Source organism: Salminus brasiliensis, chromosome 6, assembly GCF_030463535.1.
Source record: "Salminus brasiliensis chromosome 6, fSalBra1.hap2, whole genome shotgun sequence".
Lineage (NCBI taxonomy): Eukaryota > Metazoa > Chordata > Actinopteri > Characiformes > Bryconidae > Salminus > Salminus brasiliensis.
The window spans coordinates 6,627,788-6,648,324 of NC_132883.1; the positions used below are offsets into that span (position 1 = coordinate 6,627,788).

A 20,537-nucleotide genomic window follows, 5' to 3' on the forward strand; every position below is an offset into this window, starting at 1 on the left:
TGGAGTTTTTAAAAGATGCCACTCCCGCAGCGGCTGCCTACTAATTAGCTCAATTAATTAATTAAATCACCCACCTGTCATCGTTTGAGAATAATGCATCTCATCTGAAACGGCACAGAAAACCAAAGCTTCCAGAACAGCAGATGGAATGAATGTGGGTTTCGGAGGCGTAATGCTGGTGAGAGGAAAGCCCTGGCCTGTGTGGTGATGGTGGTGTTGTTTCCTTGAGCTCCAGAAGGGGGAGCAGGAAACACAGAAATGAACAGGTTGTGTTTTGATATGGCAGGTTTGCACTAATATATATATATATATATATATATATATATATATATATATATATATATAAATATAAATATAAAGCAATGGTCGTCTTAGAGGTGTGTTTGGGGTCATTATCATGCTGGAACACTGCCCTGCGACCGAGGGGATCATGAGGGGATCATGCTCTGCTTCAGTATTTTACAGTACATATTGGAGTTCATGTGTCCCTCAATGAAATGTAACTCCCCAACACCTGCTGCACTCATGTAGCCCCAGACCATGGCATTCCCACCACCATGCTTGACTGTAGGCATGACACACTTATCTTTGTACTCCTCACCTAATTGCCGCCACACATGCTTGAGACCATCTGAACCAAACAAATTAATCTTGGTCTCATCAGACCATAGGACATGGTTCCAGTAAACCATGTCCTTTGTTGACATGTCTTCAGCAAACTGTTTGCAGGCTTTCTTGTGTACAGACTTCAGAAGAGGCTTCCTTCTGGGGTGACAGCCATGCAGACCAAATTGATGTAGTGTGCGGCGTATGGTCTGAGCACTGACAGGCTGACTCCCCACCTGTTCAATCTCTGCAGCAATGCTGACAGCACTTCTGTGCCTATCTTTCAAAGACCGCATTTGGATGTGACGCTGAGCACGTGCACTTAGTGACTGAAATATTCTCATTGAATACTTTGTTTTGAATACTTTGTTCTGTACCACTGAATGTGCTGACAACAAAATCACACAAAAATCATCAACGGAAATCAAATTTATTAACCAATGGAGGCCTGGATTTGGAGTCACACAAAATTAAAGTGGAAAAACACACTACAGGCTGATCCAACTTTGATGTAATGTCCTTAAACAAGTCAAAATGAGGCTCAGTATTGTGTGTGTGGCCTCCACATGCCTGTATGACCTCCCTACAACGCCTGGGCATGCTCCTAATGAGGTGGTGGATGGTCTCCTGAGGGATCTCCTCCCAGACCTGGACTAAAGCATCTGCCAACTCCTGGACAGTCTGTGGTGCAACGTGACGTTGGAGGATAGAGCGAGACATGATGTCTATCTTGCAGGAACTGCTGACACACTCCAGCCACATGAGGTCTAGCATTGTCCTGCATTAGGAGGAACCCAGGGCCAACCGCACCAGCATATGGTCTCACAAGAGGATCTCATCTCGGTACCTAATGGCAGTCAGGCTACCTCTGGCGAGCACATGGAGGGCTGTGCGGCCCTCCAAAGAAATGCCACCCCACACCATTACTGACCCCCTGCCAAACTGGTCATGCTGAAGGATGTTGCAGGCAGCAGATCGCTCTCCACAGCGCCTCCAGACTCTGTCACGTCCGTCACATGTGCTCAGTGTGAACCTGCTTTCATCTGTGAAGAGCACAGGGTGCCAGTGGCGAATTTGCCAATCCTGGTGTTCTCTGGCAAATGCCAAGCGTCCTGCACGGTGTTGGGCTGTGAGCACAACCCCCATCTGTGGACGTCGGGCCCTCATACCATCCTCATGGAGTCGGTTTCTAACCGTTTGTGCAGACACATGCACATTTGTGGCCTGCTGGAGGTCATTTTGCAGGGCTCTGGCAGTGCTCCTCCTGTTCCTCCTTGCACAAAGGCGGAGGTAGCGGTCCTGCTGCTGGGTTGTTGCCCTCCTACGGCCTCCTCCACGTCTCCTGGTGTACTGGCCTGTCTCCTGGTAGCGCCTCCAGCCTCTGAACACTACGCTGACAGACACAGCAAACCTTCTTGCCACAGCTTGCATTGATGTGCCATCCTGGATGAGCTGCACTACCTGAGCCGCTTGCGTGGGTTGTAGAGTCCGTCTCATGTTACCACAAGTGTGAAAGCACCACCAACATTCAAAAGTGATCAAAACATCAGCCAGAAAGCCTAGGTACTGAAAAGTGGTCTGTGGTCCCCACCTGCAGAACCACTCCTTTATTGAGTGTGTCTTGCTAATTGCATTTGCACAACAGCATGTGAAATTGATTGTCAATCAGTGTTGCTTCATAAGTGGATTTTTTATATTGTGTTGTTGTTGTTGTTCCCTTTATTTTTTTTGAGCAGCGTATATATATACACACACTGAAGAGCCTCTGCCTTATTAGAAGATTGTAAGTTCTTTCATTATTATTATTATTATTATTATTATTAGTTTAGGGGGTTGATATATGGATTTTATTGTTATGAGCTCTGTAGGAGGAATTATTATTTTGTACTGTGCAGTGTTGTGCAAATGTGGCAGCTGGGAAGATCAGAAACCTCAGCAAAAAACATTAATATTAGAATAAATGCTAATAACTTTCATACAAAAAGTTGCAATTTTCCATCACTGTGTTCATTAAAAACATCCCTAAAGTTCTCCTCGTGGCAGTCTTGTGTTATTATAGTCCTCATTAAACACCTGGTTTAGTAAATCAGTGTTTAATGATGTTAAATCAGCAGAGCTGGTGATTGGATTGAACACATCGAGGCACAGGTTGGGGGCGTCCAGGAGAAATTGCTTTATTAATATTAATTATATTTAAAAAAAGGTGTGTGTGTGTTTGTTGTTCTGTAGATGAATTAATAATGAATATTCTTTGGTTCGTTTGTGATTAGACTGCAGCTGACTGCATCTTCACTGCATTACCTAAATAGCAATACTTCCCTGAAATGGACTTGTGTATTCATTAACCTGTTTGTCTTGGGTTCTTATGTCTGGTCATATTAGGCATGGTTCATCGTATTACCTTGAAAGTGAAATTGGACTTTTGCCGTAATCTTCCATTACATCACCATGCACCAGTGGGCAGGGCAAATACAATCGAAAATATCATGTTTTACCTCCTCCTCGCACCAATCACTGAGAGAAGCGCTCAGCTAGACCCTCATTATGCCAGGGTTACACTGCACAATCATTCCCCCCCCCATTCTCAGTCTGGCAGAGTCTCTGCTGATTGGCTCTCGTCTGCAGTTGTTTTGTTAGTTGGAGTCAACAGTTTGAGAGGGAGTGGAGTAGTGTGTGTGCATGAGGTGCTTGTTTCAGACCAGTTGGACCACACTCCACATTTCAGAGCAGGCTTATTTATTTGTTTATTTATTTATTAATCTAGGACAGTCTAGTGAAGTCCTTATAGGCATGTCCGGTCACTCAGTGACCATCTTTGCAACGGGCTTTGCAAGACCAGGCTTCTATCTCTGTGAATGAAGATTGACCAAAATACTCGAGGTCAGATTCCTGTTTCAGAAACATATTTTAAATAACTGATGAAATCTGATATAAACTTCATTAATAGTTTGTAGCGTTCGGCTTAAAAATGCACTAAAAACCTTTCAGGATTTTTTGGGGGTTGTTCTGGCTACTGCAGCTGCACAGATCTCTACGTCGGAAGGAGGGGCAAGATTGGCTCGTTGTGTTGAAAGGTGCGACTTTATTCGCGACTTTATTCGAGGCATGTGTGTTTCGGGACAGCTGCAACAAACTATTATTACAAACAATTTATTTAGTTGAATAAATGTATCGATTATTGAATTGAATGCTTAGTTATTCAGATTATGAATCGCTCAGTTATTAAATAATATTTCGTACATTCATTATTCTTTTACATTTAGCTTGCAGTTTTTTGTATTCTTGCTGAAAAATAAAGCAATTAAGATGAATAACTTTAATAATTCAAATTAGTTTTAAAGAACTGTTAAGATCAGGGATGAACTTTTTTTCCATGTGCAAAGAAGCAGCAATAAAATATAATAAAAGTATTTTTATTATACAATTTTTTCATCATTTTTCAGATCAGCAAAAAAGACAAAAGGAAGACAAATGTGAGGCAGTAATTTTAGCTTTTCAGTTTTCTGTCACTGTTTCTTCCCTCTCCGGTCGCGGCGTAACCTGCAAGCTGATTGGCTATTTTTTTTAAAGAATGTATAAACAGACGCCATGTTGAGCGTTATGAGAACTCCCATTCATTCTGGCTCTGTAATGCTTTTAACCACATGGTCCATTCATGCTAGAAACTACACCTAGTGACCATCAGATCACACTACATTTTCACACGTTAACCAACGTAATATTTATCAGAGCGATGTTGGCCGACACAGGCGTCCGTTAGCTTGTGAGGTGGAGCCCGGGACCCAGCACTTTCCTCCAAGCGTGTTGGCTGCCCGGCGATGCAGCGGTTCTAAAAGAGGTGGTGGCTGGCTTTGCATGTATTGAGGGAGACATAGTGCTCCTAGTGCCGGGAGCATTGCTGGTGCTAAGGGTAGGTGCTATGCACCGGTGGGTTCATTGCCAGGACCAAATTGGGAGAAAATGTGAGAACTTTGACAAATGAAATACATTCATATAGAGCTGGGCAATATGCCAATTTGCTTTTATGAGTGTATCGTGATCAATGTTGTTGTCGTGATACACAGTATGCTTTTATGAGTGTATCGTGAAAGTCGTCAGTGCTTAAAGAGCGCTGGTTAACTGCAAGTTTCAATAAAAAGAGTGTAATCAGTCTTATTTAATTTAATAATGGAGTGCAGCATATTTTTTTGTAAAAATCAAAGTATTGGACTGTTGGTGCATTTTGTATTCATGGCAAAATATTGAGAAATATTATATATTGAAATAAAACAAATCTTTAAATATCATGATATACAATTTTTGCCCAGCTCCAAATAAATAAATAAATAAATAAATAAAAATCATCAAAAACTGGGCTATATTGGGAAAATATTGCAGTACTGAACTGTGTCAACATCACCCAGCACTGAACACACCTCTAGAGGTTTTTCCTTGGTGCTTTATCTCAGTCCATCTGTGTTCAGCTAGCTCAGACTTATCAGAGTGACCCTCATATGCACACCTTTTCAGTCCCAACACAGCGTTCAACATGTCACAACAATAATAACGCTTCACCACCTGCCGCTTCACACTTCCTGCTCGCAGTATGTTGTTTGCAGTTCTCCTCCACAGACGAGGAAGGAAATCCTCCATAAAGCGGATTTCGACCTTTTTTCACTCCCATTTCAGGCTCCAGCCGTCACGGCTGAATTTTGATTGGTGGCTTAATTGTCAACAGCTCGGCAATTACGGTTGAAATCGATGCGCGTTTGTCTCGCATCTTTCTCAGCAGAGTTATCATAGATCAAACTGGCAAGCCGGTGCACGGTGAGATTGCCTTTACTAATTAAAAGTAATTGTTTATTGACGATGAAATGAAACGATGAAGGACGTCGTAAATACGCAGGGCCATCTACGCCCGAAGTGGCTGAGTGGCCTGTTTTACTTTGATCACCGTGCAAATATTTTTGTCAGGCCCGATCGAATGAGTCGCGCTGATTTACTGGGGATTATTATAAGCTATTGATTTCTGCATGTTGGTAATAATCAGGGTGGTTTGCCGGTGCTCTGCGATGCATATGCTCAGGTGATAAATAAGTTTTGTGTGTGTGTGTGTGTGTGTTGTACAGATGACTTGCGGAAGCACAGCTGGTCAGGAATCCCACGAGAAGTGCGGCCGATCACTTGGAGGCTTCTGTCGGTAAGTATCCCGCTACAACCTGCTAACAAACTGTGGCCGGAGTTCTGTCCATCTGTCCAAATAAATTCAGCCTAATAAGGGAAATGTTGCCAGCAATTGATGCGAATTATGCATGTTTTATTTGATGGCTGTATTTTACTTCAGAAGAGCAGAGAGAGGGAGTAAGAGAGAGAGAGAGAACACACTCAAGTCTGTGTTATAATTTGAAGGAACCCTGTGTTATAATTTGGCCTCCGCTTTTTACCCATCCATGCCAACAGTGGCAGCTTGCTGAGCCCGGGTATCGAACCCACAACCCTGTCCACAGTCCACTCACAGCTGCTGTTGTTGTGGGTTTTTTGTTTTCCAACTTAAGCAAGGCTGCAAAGGTTTAAGTGAAGTTCAGTTCTATATTATATGGGCAAAAGTATTGGGACACTGCCTGTTTTTAATTAAAGAGTTTCTCCTGCTTTTGTAGGAGTAACTGTCTCTACTGTCCAGGGAAGAAGGCTTTCTGCTACATTTTGGAGGAGCATTACTGTAATGATTTGATTGCATTCACAGTCAGGAGCATTGGTGAGGTCATGTGATGGACGATCACCACCCCACCTCATCCCCAACTTCCCAACTGATCCCAAAAACAGTTCTATAGCTCAAATCTGGGGGCTTTATACCCCTCTAGCCCACCCCTGGCATTAGGCAGCATGGTGCCAACAGGTTCATGTTTATCGGCTCCAGAGAGTCCTATTCTTTTGGCAATAGGCAGCTTGCAGGCACTAGACAAGCTGTATGTGTGCATTAACTTAAAGCAGCTGAATGCATTCATTACAAGGGGTGTCTACAAACATTTATACATACAGTATAGTGTGAATGACCCATGGGGGAAAAGTAATTGCCCCCCCTAAATCTAATAACTGTTTGGCCCACCCATGGCAGTTCTTCTACACATCGCTGTGGTGGATTATGGGTCTGCTCTTCTTTGCAGGATTGTTGTAATCCAGCTTAATTGGGGTTTTTTTCCGAACTTCAACTGCCAGTTTTAAGGTCTTCCCACAGCATCTCGATGGGATTCAAGTCAGGACTTTGACCTGGTCACTCCAAAACCTGCCTCTCTGCTGGGCTGGTCAGACGTGGACCTTCCTGTGTGCTTCAGATCTAGGTTAAAAGTGCTTCAAAACAGTGTGAACTAGAGCTGAGCAATATGATGATATTTTATCATATCGTGATTAATTTTTGTTATGCTTATTCATGTCATTTTTGGAGACACAGATGGAATTTGGCTTCTGCCTTTAACCCCTCCGTGCAGTGAACACACACATACAGTACACACCAGTGAAACGCACACAGTGGACAGTGAACACACATGCCCTGAGCGGTGGGCAGCAGAGAGGGTGAATGGCCTTGCTGAAGGGCCCAACACTGGCAGCTTGCCAAGCTTACCCTACCCCATGCTTTTCTAAGCATATGGAGGAGACGGTTAGTGCTTAATAAACCTTGATCAGCTGCAGGTTTCGTTACTAACAGTGTGATCAGACTGGTTTAATTAGATGAAGTTCAGCAGATCACTATATTCTGAATAGTAGTTTTTAAGAATCTGTTGCTACTGATGTTTTTAGTCCCTGATTACATGTATTGTGATAAATATCGTGATACAGTATTTTTACCATATCGCCCAGCCCTAGTGTAAACATGATCCAGATCATTAGAAGAAAGAGAACAGTCTTGAGTGCATATGTGTGTTTTGGAAAGCGATTCTACAAGCCTTGTCTGCACCTCGGGAGTTTGCTCATATTGTCAATAACACACAGCTCCAGGCAGCGCTGTAAAGCGAATCTCCACCCATGCTTAAACAGTGCAGCTAGCTAGCCTCCTTAAGCCTTCCTTGCTTCATGCAGCATTTGCAAGAGGATTAGACACGAAAGCCTAATTCCACATTTATAAGCTTAAGGAAGAAGCCATGAGGCTTTTAAACTGTACTGTTTTTTTTTTTTTTTTTTTTTGCCCTCCATGCCGTGCCTTCCAGTTTAGTGTCATGCCGACGCGAGTAACCCTTTTGTCGTATTTACATGTTTACACCAATGATTTGCATTTAATTTGCGTTTCTATCTGCGTGAAACGCTCAATAGCCATCGGAAGAGCCCACACGGAGCCATGCAAATGAGTCGTGAGTGCGTGCGCTCATCACGCGCACTCGAGGCATCAGAGGAGAGGCGATGGAGTGTTGGCTAAGTGATTCCCAATCACAGTCATTATTTATACATCTCCAGTGCTTGGCAACAGTGCATTTGTTCCTGCGGACAACTCATTAAAGCAAGTGCTGGAGTGGAGAACAGAAAGAGGCAGAGGGGGAGAGAGGAAGGAGGCGAGTAGAGAGTCATGAGGAAGAGGAGGTGAAGAAATCAAGAAGTTTCTTTGGAGTCATGGCGACCGTCTCTTGTCCGCAGCTTTGCTTTTCCTTGCTGGAGCAACAGGACTGAAGCTCATGCTGGCGCTGTTTTTAGAAAGCGTTCCTAAAACTAAAGGTGCTCTGAAAGGTTCCTTAAGCGAGGCCATCGAAGAACCAGCTTTGGTTCTGTGAAGAACCCGTTTTGTAGAAGAGATTTACCAGAATATGTTTTTTTGTTTTGTTTTTTAAACCATGTGTGACTCCAATTCAGCCAATGCTGCAGTAAACTGTGTAAAGCTAACGAGCCTCATGGGAAAGCAGAGTAAAGATGTACCACTAAGAGCCAGATACTCAGCCCAATACAGAGAGCATCAGAGCAGAGCTAACAAAAAGATCAGAAAAAGATCTGTTCTGAACTGTGGGGTTTATTTTATTTATGCTTTATGTTTTACAATATTTCAGCATTTTTAGACTTTTCCAGTCTCTGAATGTTTGCTCTTTGAAAGGGTGGGATTGCATTAATATGCTATTATATTTTCATTAAATCAGTGGAATAAAATTAAAACAGTAATTTTTGATTATCACAGTTATATCTGGGACAATGTAGCATCTAAAAAAAAAAGTAGTGATAGACCTAGACATGCGCAAAAGTCACTTCACAGGACGTGCAATTCCAGGTGCAATGTTTAATATATTACATATTTTTTTTCTTGCTTTCTTGCAGATCTACTAGAAGCAGGCTATATCTGCCCAATATTGTTTATTTTACTCTGATATTGAATCACCAGTCGTTACTATTATTACAACAATCTGGATTATTGACTTCTGGTAAAATTGTTTGTTTTCATTTAGGATTTGTTTATATGTTTAGTGTATATATATATATAAACAAATAATATATTTAAAAATATATATTAACATGTATTGATATATTTTAAAAAAAATATATACATAAATGTATTTTTTTTATATATATATAATATAAATATATAATATAAATAGAATATAAAAATCTTTATTTGTAAATGAGGCCAAGTGTTCAGACGTTTTTGTAAGGCTTGATGGTGCACTGATATCTATAAAAAAAAAATACAAAAGTGCATCACACCCAAAACCAGTAGTTGAGGTCCTCTTTAAGCTTGCATTGTTTACTCTCTCCATGATATATTGTCTTAAACCCTGTAAGTAACCTTTTATTTATATGTCTCAACCCATAATCAGATTTCTGAATTAATTACAGAAAACACAGCAAAACAGCATCAGGACACCAAACAGTCTAAAACCCACAAAGAAACCATAACATTTAAGAAAAAATATTAACTAGTAGATAATGAGCTTTTATTATTTGTTAGTTATATTAGCCTCATGGCTCCAGTACAAAGCTAAGCAAACTACACACAGCAGTTATTTTTAATTTTTTATATATATAATGTTAATTATTTTCTAATCTACTCTTATAAAGATAAGTGATCAAGCCTATGTTTAGTTTCTCAACAAGCTTAACAAGCAGTGTGGGCATTGAGCCTGGATGGGCATTGAATTTGAAGAGCAACAAGAGAACAAATGCATTTTTAACAACGTGCCTCGTTTACTTTACTCTCCCTCTCTCTCTCTCTCTCTCTCTCTCTCTCTCTCTCTCTCTCTCTCTCTCTCTCTCTCTCTCTCCCTCTCTCTCCCTCTCTCAGGGCTACCTCCCTGCTAATATGGAGCGTAGGGAGCTGGTTCTCCAAAGGAAGCGAAAGGAGTATTTTGGCTTCATTGAGCAGTATTACCACTCCAGAACAGATGAGCACCACAGAGACACCTACAGACAGGTAACGCTCCACACCGCTCCAGGCTGCCAGCACAAAAAGAGCTGTACTGATGAGCGCGTACAAAGAAACCTCAGCCGGACATCGCGAACACTAATGATGACTGGTGTTTCTGCAGCGTGTCCAGGTCTGAGTAGCTAAAGCCTAGTCACTGACCGTGTTAGTCACGCTCTATAATCTGTTAGGAAAAGACCATCAAATATTAATGAAGTCTTTGGTTTAACAGACTTCATAAATCTTCAGGTGCAAGCACATATTCCTCAGATGGCTTTATTATTGTACCTTCAGACCTTCATATTGTTCAGGCATGTCATTTTCAGACGTGTTAAGGGTTGAGGTACAGCAACAACAGATTATTTATAAGAATCTTTTATCTCTCTATAAATAGATGTTTTTTATAACCTTTTGAGTGGGGGTGTAAGAAAATATTGTGTATTGAAGTATGGTGATATTATTTTTAGCAATACTGTAATGATTCTCTAAGCAGTTTTAATAGTTTACTTGTAAAGATTGGTGCCAGACAGTGGTATATTTTTATGTAGTTTGAACCTCGACCGTGAGATAGCAGTGTTGTGGTCTTCAGATCCCATTGTTCTAATTTTTTGTATTATTTTATTTGTTCTATATTTTTTTCCAAAAAAAAAAACAATTATATATATATATAAATAATTGACAAAATATAAAAAATTATAAAAATAATAATAAAAATATAATATATTGAACCATAACCCTGTATCGTTAATACAGTACATACCATATTGCCAGGTACTGCTGGCATGCATACTGTATTGCTATTTTAATAATGTTTAATAAATATAATTTTGTATTCACGTTAATTAAACAGAACATTAACATTCACATTATCATAATATGTAGCCTTTTTCTGGATGGAGTAAGTGACCTCTAAGGCTTTCCATAAATTCCCAGTCTATAACTGGTTTATTAAGTTTTTAAATAGTAAGCATGTGACTGTGATCTGTTTACGGACTGTGGCGGCTCATGGAAGCCACATAGCATAGATTTGTATGCTAACTGTAACAAGAACATTCATTTGTTTTGTAATAATTTCAGAGTCTCACTAGAGAGTGTTGCTGTCCTCTCAGTGCTCCCTCAGCTCGATGTGTGGTTAGCTAGCTGAAGAGATCGTAGAGGTCTAGCTTTTAGACTAGCACCTGCTTTTACCAGGTCTGGTTCTATCTCACAACGCTGACCTCTCCAGTATATGTTTAGGTCCAGTTTGGTTCAGTTGAGGTAGCCCAGTTTGTTTTCGAGGGAGCAGACGATAGAGAGAAGAAATGGTAAAAGCTGGCTTAGCACACGCACCCACCTCATCCCAAAATTTTTGATTTGTCACATGCCAAGTTTGAGCTCCCTCTTCTGGGGACAGAGGCATGATATAAGCCATGGCCATGTGGCCTGGAACTACCAGAGTCTGGAAGTGATGTGCTGCTCTCCAGTATCAACAACCCCATATACACTGTTAAGTAGTCAAACACAGCGGCGACTTCAGGACTACACCGTTAAAAGTATGAGGTGCTTGAGGAAGTTTTGGAGGTTCTTCAGCTTGAAACTGTGGAGGAACCGCTTAAGGTGCTTTAAGGATCCTTCAAGAAACCCTTTTCTTTTAAAATCCTTTTCTTGAAGGTTCCTTAAAGCACCTTAAGAGATTCCTCCACAAGACATTTGATAGTGGGCTGCCTGGGCTTAAATATATTGAGTCAAGATGATTCTGTGACAGTTTTGGGGTTTTGGAATTGACCCATTTCTAGCTCTAGGCTGGATTTTTTGGTTCCCAGTAAAGAGACAACAGTGTTTCAGGTTCATGGTTTGTCATTTCTATGTACTGAACTCTCATTATTCACCCATGCCAAGATAAATACAGCTTTCCGTTCTAGGGCATCTTTTAAGAATAGTTAACTGTCGCTGTACTCCGGGTAGAAGCCAGTTGAGGATGAGCCCTGCCATGGAAAACGCACTGTACTTTTGTGTTATATATTTATTAAACAGGCCACAATGACAAAATTGCTCATTTTGTACCCTTTCTGAGCTGTGTATTTATTTATTTATTTATTTATTTATTTACTTACTTACTTATTATAAGTATTTAAACGGGATGCAATTTTTAAATTATTCATTTATTTGATTGAATATGTCTTTATTATTAATGTTTAAATAGTTCTGACCAGAGGAGGATGGGTCGGGTCCCCCTTGTGAGTCTTGGTTCCTCCTGAGGTTTTTTCCTCCAGCTCTGAGGGTGTTTTTCCTTGCCACTGTCGCTGTTGGCTGCTCACTGGGGGTCTTTGATCCATCATGTCTTACGTTATTTCTTCTTTCTTCTTTGTCTCTGTCTTTTATTAATTACTAATTATGTAAAGCTGCTTTGTGACAACAACAGTTGTAAAAAACGCTATACAAATAAATCTGACTTGACTTTTTAATTCCATGAATATTCAGGTATCAGCTATCCCATCTAGTATTTTCTGCTGCTATCAGCCCAATACCCACCCATACCAGTTTGCCTTTGCAAATTCAAATAAGGCCATTGTTCCCTCTAAGCGTTAAATCCATCTATCCATCTAATGCAGACTGTTTTGGCCAGTTTTTTTTTTTTGGTTTGGTGCCAGGAAGGGAATTGTTCCCTGCTCTTGAAAAATGGTTTTGAATTATTAAGATAGTTGGAATATTTCATGGCGCTCTAAAAGTGTTGTGATGTTGCGTGCAGTGTAATTTGGAGACGTTTGGCAACGTCGGAAGGCTGAGTACTAAGAAGTTTCTCGGGCTAAGTCAACAAATGAGGACAAGGTCGCGGAAAATAAGCGCCGTAACTTTTCTTGTGGCTCCAGCCAGGCTTTGCGGGAGCCTGGAAAAAAGTCGTTAATAAACGGAGCTTATATAGCGAGTGTTATTAATGGAGGGGGCTGAGATCGATAAGCTTATGGGTTGTAAAAGTCGGGTTAATGGTGCAGGACTAGGACTGGACAGCCATTTGCTATATTCCTTGCTTTCCGCTCTGCCATTCGGTCGGGCCAGGCTGGCCAGCGTCCGCTGGGCACCTCATTTCCTCGTAGCAAATGAGTAGCGGACCTTTTAGGGCTTTTTATGAGGTTGTACCGGGGTGTTTGAATGGCCCCTGGCTGTCTGTGCCGAGACACTAAATGACCTCTTAGTGTTGACACTGGCTCAACAGCAGGAGCACTGCCACGGACATGAGCGCACACACACGCCGGACTCCGCTGGACTCCACTGACCTCTCTCTGACCTGACCATATGCAGGCATTTCCATTCCAGTTGCGCTCAGGGAGAGTGCCTCTCTCCAAAATGACCCATTTTCTGAAGTGTCATTATAGAAGCGAAAGCTGGAGCTAATGTGCTCATCATATTTACATTTTTTACCTCAGTTTTCTTGCCTGAAGATTTGCATCGATGGCAGTGAGGAGTTTTCTGTAGCCGAATAAGAAAACCGCCTCTAGGTGTAGAGCTTTCACTGTTTGTGATTATATTCCTTATCAAATAACCTGTCAGTTATTTTGATGATTAATGACGTAATCAGAGTTTTTCCAAAAGTTCCAAAAATGCACATTTACATTCAGGATATTTGTCTGATGCTCTTTTCCAGAACTGCTTTTGTGAATAAGACCCACCGGTCATCTTCTGCTCACTTTCTCTCATTATTCATATTAACAGAGGTGTGTTTTGTCTGGGGTGCCCATATTTTGGGCCTAGAAGAGGCAATTTCTCTTACTGACTGACAGACTGGCTGAGTGAGTGACTGACTGACTAACACACCAGTGTAAGAACTGTGTGGCGTTTGCCAATGTTATTGTAAAGGGAAGTGGTGTGAAGACATACTGTGTCATTAATGTGTGTGTGTCAAAGTCCGTAGCGTTAGCATGTCTATGCCCCATCGCTACCACCACCTCGTCCCACATCGCTACGGCACCTTTAGCATCCCTATCGCAGCGTTAGATTGCAGCATAGATACTGTGATGGTGCCGATGTCGTGACCCATCCAATCCCCCCGGACACATCCTATCTCCTCGACTGCTCCATTGGTTAAAATCGCACACGTGATAAATCATACTTCATACTTATATACTTCATACTTCATACTTATATACTTCATACTTCATACTTATTTACTTCATACTTATATACTTCATACTTATTTACTTATATACTTCATACTTATATACTTATATACTTCATACTTATATACTTCATACTTCATACTTATATACTTCATACTTATATACTATATACTTCATACTTATATACTTATATACTTCATACTTATATACTTCATACTTATATACTTATATACTTCATACTTATATACTTCATACTTATATACTTATATACTTCATACTTATATACTTCATACTTCATACTTATATACTTCATACTTATATACTTCATACTTATATACTTCATACTTATATACTTATATACTTCATACTTATATACTTCATACTTATATACTTCATACTTATATACTTCATACTTATATACTTATATACTTATATATACTTATATACTGTCGCTAATTAGCTTTATTAATTAAATGTGAGTCACATGTTAGCAAGTTCAACAAAATAATATTTTTGCTACGCTGGCATTTAAAGCTGCTACCAACAGGTAACGCTGGCTATTCTGCAATTGCTATTGAGCTAACCTTGTGCAAGATCAGCAGATAATTCAGATCCAGATAAAATAATAAAGCTAATGCAATCGAAGGGGGAACAGCTTGACTGGCTAACCAATAGCATGCTAGCTAATACAATCGAAGGGGGAACAGCTCGACTGGCTAACTAGTAGCATCCTAGCTAATGCAATCGAAGGGGGAACAGCTCGACTGGCCAACTAGTAGCATGCTAGCTAATACAGTCGAAGCAGGATCAGCTCGACTGTCTATCCAGTAGCATGCTAGCTAATACAATCGAAGGGGGAACTGCTTGACTGGCTAACCAATAGCATGCTAGCTAATACAGTCGAAGGGGGAACAGCTCGACTGGCTAACTAGTAGCATGCTAGCTAATACAGTCGAAGGGGGGCAACTCGACTGTCTATCCAGTAGCATGCTAGCTAATACAATAAAAGGGGGAACAGCTCGGCTGGCTAACCAGTAGCATGCTAGCTAATACAATCAAAGGGGGAACAGCTCGGCTGGCTAACCAGTAGGATGCTAGCTAATGCAATCGAAGGGGGGCAACTCGGCTGGCTAACCAGTAGCATGCTAGCTAATGCAATCGAAGGGGGAACAGCTTGACTGGCTAACCAATAGCATGCTAGCTAATGCAATCGAAGGGGGAACAGCTTGACTGGCTAACCAATAGCATGCTAGCTAATGCAATCAAAGGGGGAACAGCTCGACTGGCTAACCAGTAGGATGCTAGCTAATGCAATCGAAGGGGGAGCAGCACAACTGGCTAACCAATAGCATGCTAGCTAATGCAATCGAAAGGGGGAACAGCTCGACTGGCTAACCAGTAGCATGCTAGCTAATACAATCGAAAGGGGGAGCAGCTCGACTGGCTAACCAGTAGCATGCTAGCTAATACAATCGAAAGGGGGAACAGCTCGACTGGCTAACCAGTAGCATGCTAGCTAATACAATCGAAAGGGGGAACAGCTCGACTGGCTAACCAGTAGCATGCTAGCTAATACAATCGAAAGGGGGAACAGCTCGACTGGCTAACCAGTAGCATGCTATCTACATTGACTAGCTAAGGTGTTTGGTCCTACATGGTCCTTCTGTAAGATAGCGTCAGAGGGGATGGGATGTATCCGGGGGGATAGGATGTGTCGCGACACCGGCCTCACCCAACAACGCTCCCACAGTGTTCGCCTCGCTAACGCACCAGCTGTCGGCCTCACCCAGCATCGCTTCTGCAGCATTAGTCACAAGCCATGTTCAGGAGATCCTGGGCCCTTCCCATCTTAAGGCTCTGAGGGCAAGGCATGGGTCTTTTACCATGCAGGGTCACCTGAAACGGTACATGAAACATCATGAAGGTCATTTTATGCTTCAGCACCTGAATATTTCGATCCCAAATATTTCATTGTTGGAATTCCTTTTATGCAGCCAATAGCGGTCCACCAAAACCAGGCTTTTTGTTAGGATGCCGCTGTATAAATGGGTGTGTCCGACTTCCTTCTTCCTGTAAACGAGAGCAGTATGAGAGTGTGATGTATGCTTTCTCATCTGCAGATTGTGAACTAATCATTAGCAGCTGGTTAAAAAGCTTCATTTTTAAAAATTGAGACTAGTCACTGCTGTGGTTTAGTGGTGGGAATACAGTCGTAGTGAGGGGAAAGCTAGATGAACAGAATTACAGAAAAGAAGCAGGTTGATTAGTGGATGGGGGTTAGGATGAATGTGTGTGCGCAGAGCTGTGTGTGTTTTCTTGAGCAGTCGAATGCTCGGAGTGGCTTTGCCTCGTTATGAAAGCCAGTCGATACTGCGCTGTTTGGGCCTGATTGATTTCCTGAGCTTACTGTAAAGGACAAAGACATGTAACGCTATTTAGCACTTTCTGGGTCTCATTGATTCAGACCCCAAATTTGACCACAAATGCTTTTAGATTTGATACACTGAATTGAGTGTGTGTCTGTGTTTGTGTGTTTTCCCCAGATACATATTGATATTCCCAGGACAAATCCACTGATCCCATTGTTCCAGCAGCCACTGGTACAGGAGGTAAGCTTTTCCACTTTGCTCTGAACACATTCGTGCACATTGACATTAAGGCTGGGCGATATGACGATATGACCGAAATCTTCCTGCATAATACTTTTTTTATGACATTTTCATGGGACACATACATCACAATACACTGTTTGCTATTCATGGGAAGTATGCAAGGAGGAAACCTTTGCTATTTTAGAAAAAACGCCATGGCAAGACTGAGGTTTGCCAGAGGGCGCCCCCTAGACAAAGACCAGGAACTTCTGGAGCAATGTGTATTGGACGGAAGGGCTTCCTCCTTGCACACCTCCCTGAAAATCAAGCTTGCTTGGTCTCTTTCTGATGGGAGATGCTGCACTTTAGCATCTGCTGTGGCAAGAGCCTGAACCTGTAGATCCTGTGATGACATTTTAGGTTCGTTGGAGACTTGTTTATGCATCTTGTGGTCTGCTTTTGGGATGAACTTGCTAGGACGTCCTGACCTGGCCATGTTGGCAGTTGTTTTACATGTTTTCCACTTGTAAATGATTTAACGGACAGCGTCTGATTTCTAATTGTTCTGAGATCTTTTTAAACCCCTTCCCAAACTCCTCTGCATCTACAGTCTTCTTTCTGAAGGCCTCAGAGAGCTTATTGGATCTGAACATGATGATGGTAACATTTTACCAAACAAGAGCAAACCAGGCTAGATATCTGAGGTTTAAATAAGACAGGCTTCTCCAGAATCCTCTCTAACCATGCTCTGATCATCTGCAGCTGATGTTCTGCACCTGATCCTAATGTTAGGCAATTTTTGGGATATTTATTATATTTATTAGGTTTTTAACATAAAACATTAATCACAAAACAAAAAAATAACAAAACTTGCATTGTTTTACATTTGTACAGTAAGTTATGGAAATGCGCTGACCCAAAATGTAACAAAATGGGTTCTCAGATCATGAAAGATATTTGTATAAAAATGCAATAAGCATGTCAAATAGTCTAGAAACACGTGTCCAAAAGCAACTGTTATGTCTGTTATGGTGTTCAAACTTCTTCCTCACAAGAAAACTGTATTTCTATTAAATATATTTTACTTTTTTTTTTTTATGAATTTGGTTATATTACCTCCATCTGTCAGTGTTATTCACATGAAGGTCAAATCTCCAGATATTTAATTATGTTCAAAACGACAAAGGTTTTAATGGGGTGTCCTCATTTCTTCACATCACTCCATACTGTAAAAACAGAAAAGCGTTAAAAGCACAACTCGAAAAGCGCCACTCCAAATGCCTGGTGGAAGTGCGGTATGGCAGACATCCTGACATCCTGAAGCTTGAAATGATGTTCTTAGTTAGCAACAAATGATGTGTAGTCTACATCTCTTAATGAATGAGGTGAGAACTGTGTGGAAAATGCCTTTAGCTTAAGATTTGTGATATGGTAATTGGAGGCTCCCAAATGTCACTTCTCATTAGCGGCGTTGGCTTCATTGCTCCGGCGCATCGGACCAATTTCACACTTGTAAGCAGCACTTCTGTCTGCGGTTTCATCATCTCTGCCGGCTTCAGTTCAGCAGTTCATTCTATCAGTCTTCCGCACATTTTCAGCACTTCGCAGAAGCCTGAATGCAGCACATTTAGCTACACAACTGCAAGAGAAGACTTTGGAGAGACGGGTGATGCTGGAGGCTATGTGCTGATCCAAGAACTTGACATTAAAAGAGTGGCATGCAAACATTTGCGCACCTCTGGTCAATATTCCTGTCACTGTAAAAAGCTAAGCGAGATGAACTGATCTCCAAAAGGCATGAAGTGAAAGAGCAAACATTCTTTTCAGCATTTCAAGCAAGGTTAGTGTATCGCTTTTGTTCTGTTTGAAAAGGGAAAGGAGCACCATGCAAACTTGTGGATTTGAGCTGACGTACTGTGTCTCAGACCGTAATTAAATTGTAAAGAACCTTCGGTACCTCTTTACTTGGACGGTCCACTGTAGACGCCTCTTAGGTTCTTACCATTACCACTAAGTTGACTATCCATTGAATGTAACCCTGCACCCAACACTAACCCTAACTTTAACCTTACCCTTGAATCAACCCTAAAACCTAACTCTAACCTTACCCTTGAATCAACCCTAAAACCTAACTCTAACCTTAACCTTAAGTCTAACCCTGATCTTTACCTAAACTTTAAATCTAACCCAAAACCTAACCCTGACCTAACCTAAAGTCTAACCCTAAAATGCCATAACCTTACCCTCAAATCAACCCAAAACCTATCCTTAACCTAAACCTTAAATCTAACCCTAAACCTAACCCTGACCTTAACCTAAACCTTAAATCTAACCCTAAATGGCCTTAACCTTACCTTCGAATCAACCCTTAAACCTAACTCTAAAAGGGTAATGTTAAGGTAAGGTTTAGGTGTAGGTGTAGGGTTGCATTGAATAGACATCATCATTTACATTCAGTTAGGATTCAGCCTGGAACATTATTGCTATTATTATTATTATTATTATTATTATTGTTGTTGTTGTTGTTGTTGTTGTTTTATTTCTGGTGTGTTTTTTTGTTTGTTTGTTTTTTAATATGCAAAGGCTCTTGTCTAACAGGCTTACTGTGATGTGCTGATGTATAGCGTCCAACAGGGGGTGCTATGGCTGTGTCACCACATTTCAAGACATTGAAACTTCCATCCACTCAGCAAAGCACAAGTGAATGGACCATCACAAATGTGATAGCCTGCTATAAAAAAACGGATTAACCTGCTAGGAAATATGCTGCCTTATCTTTTTGGTGTTATTAAATGCTGGCTCATAAAGGGGTTGATGTAAGTTATGTTAATAAGCGGCCCTGTATCAGTGTCATTGTACACTACACTACACTACTTGATACAGGTTTGGATGCAGGATTTTCCTTTATGATCATTGAAACTGGGGTTTGGTCGCAGCTGGATAGAGGTTTTACTCCAAGCAATAGGTGTTTTGAGGGCCTCCCTCCCTAGTCTCCTTCTTGCACGGTCACTCAGTTGGTGAGGACGGCCTGCAAAATTACAGATGTGCCAGGTTCCCTCCGTTTCTCAATTTAACTGAACTGCAGGGGATGTTTACTGACTTGGACATTTATTTGTATGCTTCCCTTAGAATTATAATCTACAGTAACCTTTTTCCAGAGTTGTGTGGAGTGTTGTTCTGTCTTTTTGGTTTATTTGTAGTCAGGAATACAGATTAACCAGTGACTGGACCCTCCAGACATGTGTCCTTATACTACAGTCCCTTGAGGCACCTTCACTGCACTCAGGTGACCTAAATCACACTAATTGTGCAAATACTAGCACCAGTTACCACCTGGGCCTCTGTTACATTAGGTCATATATATATAAAACTAGCAGAGACCAAGCTCAAATGCTATGGCATACAAATGTCTTAATCCTCTTTTTAAACAACTCCTAAGAAGAATTTATCCTTGAGGCCAGTGAGCCAAGCTGCTTCTGTACGCCACTGGCAACCCTCTTTGAGTGCCCAAACCAGTACCTGTGTTTTCCATTAATTTAGCTTAAGGAAATTACAGGCCATCCAGTATTATAACTTGAATGCATTCAGTTAGACCTTCCAGTCTATTGAAATGACTTTTTACAAAGAGATAATGCTGTGTATCGTCAGCATAGAAGTGATAAGATATATTAAAACAAGAAATCAAATTTCCCAAGGGAAGCATGTATAGTAAAAATGAAATAGGACCAAGGATTGACCTTTGTGGAACCCCCCAGGAAATATCAGCACATAAAGGCACCCTCTCTCCAATAGACACCATAAACGTCCTATTTGATAAATACTACTCAAAACTGAATCTAAAACTGTCCCTGATATTCCAACCAATTGACACAACCTATCTAATCAAAATATTATGAT

General features: G+C 41.1%; 1 protein-coding gene across 3 annotated transcripts in view; it reads left to right on the forward strand.

Annotated features, from left to right (window-relative positions):
• tbc1d22b (TBC1 domain family, member 22B) overlaps positions 1-20,537 on the forward strand; it is a 77,210-nt gene that overhangs the window by 14,214 nt on the left and 42,459 nt on the right. For all 3 annotated transcript variants that reach the window (XM_072681445.1, XM_072681446.1, XM_072681447.1), the window contains 3 exons: positions 5,715-5,785; positions 9,836-9,964; positions 16,593-16,658. In XM_072681445.1, the coding sequence (XP_072537546.1) occupies positions 5,715-5,785; positions 9,836-9,964; positions 16,593-16,658 (266 nt within the window). The remainder of the gene's footprint in view (positions 1-5,714; positions 5,786-9,835; positions 9,965-16,592; positions 16,659-20,537) is intronic.